We start from the raw sequence: 6,000 nt of genomic DNA, 5'->3' as shown, positions 1-6,000 counted from the left end.
TGAGACTGGCAGGGTGGTTGGTGGTGGACAAACAAAACTCCCAAATCATTAAAGATTAGATTTGCTTTTTTCTTCCTCCCACCTATGCTCTATTTTCCTTCCTCTTCTGGCTGAAGCATACCAACCACAAGTTTTTCAGATATAATGTTTTATTTCCTGCTTTGGCGTACTAATGTATTCAAGTTTCCAGCCCATTTCACTGCTAACAAATCCTTACATGTGCAGGAATGTTTGTGTAATCAAAGAGCAGTATTTTTAAGAGTCAGAATTGAGCAGTTTAAAACCATAGGAGATAAGATTCTGAATCATGGCTCAAAGACTGCAGGCTGTGAGATGGAGAGAAAATCCAGAATGTTATGTTCAAGATACTGTCTTTTCAAATGCAGAGCCTCTGTAACAGAGCTCACCCTCAGCATTTTCAGGCGTGTTCTTGGGTCCAACCCCTTACTCAGTCAGGTTCACCTAGAGGAGGCTGCCCAACACTGTGTCCAAACAGCTTTTGAATATCTCCATGGATGGAGACTCCACAACCTCTCTGTGCAACCTGTTCCAGTGTTCAGGCACCCTCACAGTAAAGAAGCTCTTCCATACATTCAGACAGAATTTCTGATGTTCCAGTTTGGGTCCATTGCTTTGCATTCTGTCACTGGGCACCACTGAGAAGAGTCTGGCTCAGTCTTCTTTACACCCTCCCATCAGGCATTTATACACATTGATAATATCCCCCTGAACCTCTCTTCTCCAGGCTAAACAGACCCATCTGTCCCAGCCTTTTCTCATATGAGAGATGCTCTGATCCCCCAATCATCTTAGTAGTCATTTGCTGGACTAGCTGCAGTAGCTCCTTATCTTTCTTGTACTGGTGAGCCATGGCCCCAGCACTGCAGATGTGACCTTACCAGTGCTGAGCAGAGGGAGACAGATCACCTCCCTCCACCTGCTGGCAAAGCTTCTCCCAATGCAGCCCAGGAAACCATTGGCCTTCTTGGCCACAAGGGCACTGAGTTGCTGGCTCATGGTCAGCTTGTCCACCAGGACTCCCAGGTCCTTCTCTGCAGAGCTGCTTTCCAGCAGGGCAGCCCCCAGTCTGTACTGGTGCATGGGGTTATTCCTCCCCAGGTGCAGGACTCTGTGCTTCCCTTTGTTGAACTTCATGAGGCTCCTCTCTGCCCATTTCTCCAGCCTTCATATTTCAGGAAAGTATTTTGATAAAGAACAAGTATATTACGGAGAATAAAAATATTTTACTTTCTAGAAAACCTTTTGAGTTGCTTTCTGAAGCTTTTCTATGTAACTTGAGGAACAAAGCATTTAAGTAGGAGGTTGGATTCTGTGTCCCAGTTCCTGGAACTAGTACATGAGATACCAAATTGTGTTAAAATTATGGAAACTCCATGAGCCAACAACACCGGACACTGTTACTGCCTGCAGGTCTCTATGCCCGCTTGCCTTGTCTTTTAGTCAATATTCCAAAGGCTGTTAGGGTGGGTCTTGCCCTTGAGCAAGACTTGGAGGACTGATGGTGCTTTCAGAAATACAAAAGCAAATGATGCTACCCTGACAGAGGGAAAAGCAAGGTCAATCATGCTATGCAAATCAGCTCTCTGTTGAAGAGAAAATAAAACAGAGGAACCTGCTACCCCCACAGTATAGATTGAACATGAATAAACAAAACTTAATTCCTGCTTGATTTTATCACTAGAGAGGGTTGAAAGAGGAAAATGCACATATGCAAAAATATTTGAATAATAGCATTAATACAGCAGTGACTTTGGAAAGCTTTTAGTGCTTGAAAAATAATCTTGTCACTGTAAAGCCCTGGAATATGCATTTTCAAACTAAAGAGTGTAACCCATGCAGAAGACATGGCTGAGGACCTCAGAGTATCACCCATCTAAACACCTTACCTTCCTCTAAGGGCTATGTAAGAAGTGTGACAGTGGTTGTTCTGAACATTGTTGCTACCTTTTCTCAGGTTATTTATTTTCAGTTCTTGACAGAAACGAGTAAGGAAAGGAAAATAAACTAGTTCTGAAAATTCATCTGTAATATCTCATATCAGCTGAATAGTACTTGTGTACTTCTAGACTTTTATTTATGTAAAGGCTAGCTAAGAGCTTATTAACTGATATGTCAAAACAGGCTATTTTTAATGGTGGAACAAAATTTATCACAGAGCTTGATGAAACCTATGCCTTATGCATTCAAAGATCCTACTTCATTTCTCTAGGCCTGAGAGGAGAGTTACAAAAGCAGCAAGTCACTAGTACAGGTTTTTTCTTTTTAAATAGGCAGGAGGAGCTTTGAAATGGCTGCACTACAGAAGGCAACTTATTTATGCTGGCAGGACTTAAAATGTGAAAGCCACTAGGCTATCACAGGGAGACAACACCAGTCATTATGTAAGTGCCAAATGCCTGAAAAACTTGTCAAGCAATAACAAAAATTTTACTCAATTACTCTATCCAATAGCCTAATCAGACGAATTAAAACAACTCTGACCCCAATGCTTATTGAAAGAATGGACACGATGCCATATTCATTTCAGTTCAAGTTTTACTCCCAATTGCACAAAGGTCAAAAAGGTTTTCAAAGGAAAATTGGCATAATAATTTTGTATCATCCATAAAAAGGGCAACCCGAAGGATAAAAGTTGCATGACCGTTCCAACACGTGGCACTAGTTAAAGTATTGCACAACCTAGTTTTATCTCATATAATGAGTTTTCCTACATTATCTGCTTTTCAAATTACAACTCTGTACAAGATCTGTGAACATCTGAAGTTAAAAAATTTTGACAAAGTACCATGTTATGGAAGTTTACGGTACAAAATAATGACAAATCAGAGCATTCCTAAGAGTTTATTCAGAAGCTTTTACTTTAAGTTCTTATATCACAAAAGACATGTTTAATGTTTACAACGAGTATTAGAAACTGAGATGTTTTTATTTCTACTATTATAAAAGTAACATAGGAGACCTTTCTAAGCCATCTTCAAAATGCAGACCAATCTTTTTTGTATATAAACTGTACACAAAAAAACAAGGCACTATACATTTTTGGGTATTAAAGTATAAAGGTTGATTCGCATAGTTTCTCAAGAAACCCATGCTATAAATACAAACGCTTTGTTCAATTTAGCACCTGAAGCAGCACTGAGAACAATTCTTACCTATTGCAAAGAGAAACTTTTCAGAATGCCTAAGAGATACATATTGGTGGTATAGCTAATTCAGTACAAGCAACTGCCATCCAGCTACTTATCTGTAGTTTTGACATGAAAGTCTTGAAAGTGAATATATATTTCATTGTTAAATACATACTTGTTCTATGTGTTTATATAAATATAAATTCTTTGTAATCCACAAACTAACAAAATAACACTTTACAAAGAGAACTTCTTCAAAAACAAAAATGGCAAGTATTGTATATAGCCAAAGGACAGCTGCAGCAGTAGCTCAAGAAACTACTGTTGAAGTGCATAGGAGAGCTGAGCTTACACACATTATCCTTACAGTCAAAATCAAATTCCATTTCCAAAGAGTTCTCTTGGACTTTTACAATATTACACACCTCCAGATAGGTAGTCACTAATAACTTCAGATTATTTCTAATTGTTTTGTAAGTGTGGGGTAAAATTCTGCTAAAGGGCATAGAAAGTGAAAACGGACATCCCTTTAGTGCTCACGCCAATAAACACCACAACTTAGAAAAGTCCTTTTGCCTTCTTCAGATTAACCTGCTTCCAAGATGGCAGTGCATTGTACTCTTCTCTTGTCATGTCTAATGCAACCTGCATTTAAAACAAGAAGATATACCATTAGTGAAAATAATTATAATTAACAAACCACCAAATGGCTTAACAGCAAGGCTACACACATGCAGAATAACAGTCTACCCATTCTCTCCCTACCTCAAAGTCTTCATCTGAAAGATAAATTTCAAGCTTCAGTGGGTCAACTCCTTCAGGTAAAGGCCTAGCTAAGAGATCTGCTAGTGGATACACAGTTTTACACAGCTTGGCAAGCACATCCTCTACAAGGATTATCTGATTAGAAACGTCAGCATCCTGTGGGGAAAAGAGGAAAACAATGAGTTCAGGATCACACTGTTAAAACCCACCAACAGCTGGTGTCACAGTCTGCAGATGGCATGGAATCAACTTGCGCTACCTGGCCCACGAAGCACAAAGCCGTACCTGCAGCCCTTTGCCAGAACTAAATACAGACATTTTGTAACTGTGATATAACAGGAGGGTATCCTGTGCTTAAAAAAAAAAACCAAAGACCCCTAAGTTTTAGATTGACTTCTGTGTTTAGTCATGAAGTCATCATCTTCTACTAACAATAGCTGCAGGAGATCTACAAAGCAGCAGGTGTTATTTGCCTTGAAATCCCCCTTCAGTGAAGGCTTTTTAAAGCAGCTGCATATAATTCAGCAGTGACTCCACTTCCCAGGTGGGAAAGGCAACACAAACTCTTTCAGCCAGCTTATCTTGGGTGGGGCATTTGCTCTCCTGCTCTTCCAGCACAGTGGACAGACCAGAACTGCACATTGCTGCCTGTTTCACAAAGTTGAAACAGTTGTTCAGCTAAACTCTAGCACATCTGTTTCTAAGGTAGAACTAAAACAACACTTCCATCCAACCCCCCACGCCCTCCCATTTTTTAAACAAAAAGCCATGTGAGAATGCCTCAGAAATGCCTCTGATATTCTCATTCCCAGTCAGAGCTTAGCTACATCATTGTTTTTTTCTGTGCAGACTCCTGAATGCACTGTTCAGGCTAATCCTTTGGATTTTAGGGTTTGACAGCATAGAAAAGCAATGTTACAGACAACAGACACAGTTGCTAGAGATAGGAAACAGTGTGCAATGCTTTTTACCATTTCTGTGATCTCTGCAATGTCTTCCCTGTGTTCCCAGCTTGGAAACATATTAGTGAAGGTCAAGGGCTCGAGACCAGCATGAATTAAATATGATTTTGGGGGCTTCTTTACATTTTTTCCTAAAAACATTAAAAAAAAAAAGACAAATTATAAACAGCACTATATTTTGCAGTGTCATCCACCATACAAAACTACCTTGTAAGCATGTTTAGTTGATTATTTCCTGAAAAGCCACAGTCATTGAAGCATTATTTCACCAGGATATTTAATGTGATATGGCACATTTTAAGATGTTTTTCAGTATTTTTAAATCTGCCTTTCACTGTATATGAGCACAAAGACCAAACTATGTACACAGAAAAAAATCACAGTCACTTCCTAACCCAGTGTATGCCTTGTCTACAAAAATAGAGTGAGAATATGGTAAGCAGCGTGCAATGGTCTGAAATTAGCTAAATTCAGGTGAACAAAGCTTCCTAATATCCTTCAGAAGTGTCCTGCCAGCAGTATACAAAACTTAAGTTTAGAGGCTTCTGTGGGAATGTTTAAGCTGTCCTTACCATGGGATGTGGAGGTCTGCTACAGTGACTGTACTTACAAATTAGAAGGAACAGAATCTGAAAGTTAACAAAGGTATTGCAATAGTTGGACAATAATTACTGATGATTTTTGGACAGCCCCTCTTCCGTAAAACATGCGAGTGTGCATACTCTACATGGCAGGGCAATAAGCTTGCCTAGGAGTGATGCCATATCAAAGAAATGGCTGAAATCATTACCCCAAGTACAAGTGAAAAGGCACTCCTGGTTGAATGAATTCATACCGCAAGGACTCACAAGCACTGATAAACTGAATATTTTTTGGAAGAGGTAGACAGGCAGTCAGGAGCTCAGACAAGCTACCAACCCTAACAATATTGTACCTTCATCTTACTTGGATTTAAGCAACTCAGTCTAATCAAATCCTTCTTCCAGGCAAGCAATGAAAAGCCTGAGATGTTGCAAAGTCTGAAAAACTAACAGAGCAACATGACACCACCTCACTTCTGAAGACTAACTTTCTGTAAAAACTGTTTCTTGCAAAATTCTGTTATTCTCCACATTCGATCTCAA

At 39.5% G+C, this 6,000-nt stretch overlaps 1 protein-coding gene across 6 annotated transcripts in view; it reads right to left on the bottom strand.

Moving 5' to 3' along the window:
- Positions 1-2,538: 2,538 nt before the first annotated feature.
- Positions 2,539-6,000, bottom strand: part of SVIL (supervillin) — a 104,982-nt gene continuing 101,520 nt past the window's right edge. For all 6 annotated transcript variants that reach the window (XM_067291848.1, XM_013949296.2, XM_013949300.2 and 3 more), the window contains 3 exons: positions 4,886-5,007; positions 3,915-4,070; positions 2,539-3,794 (listed from right to left, as the gene is read on the bottom strand). In XM_067291848.1, the coding sequence (XP_067147949.1) occupies positions 3,708-3,794; positions 3,915-4,070; positions 4,886-5,007 (365 nt within the window). In that variant the 3' untranslated portion in view covers positions 2,539-3,707. The remainder of the gene's footprint in view (positions 3,795-3,914; positions 4,071-4,885; positions 5,008-6,000) is intronic.

This window comes from Apteryx mantelli, chromosome 2 (assembly GCF_036417845.1).
Source record: "Apteryx mantelli isolate bAptMan1 chromosome 2, bAptMan1.hap1, whole genome shotgun sequence".
Classification (NCBI taxonomy): domain Eukaryota; kingdom Metazoa; phylum Chordata; class Aves; order Apterygiformes; family Apterygidae; genus Apteryx; species Apteryx mantelli.
This window is presented reverse-complemented; position numbering and strand designations above follow the sequence as displayed.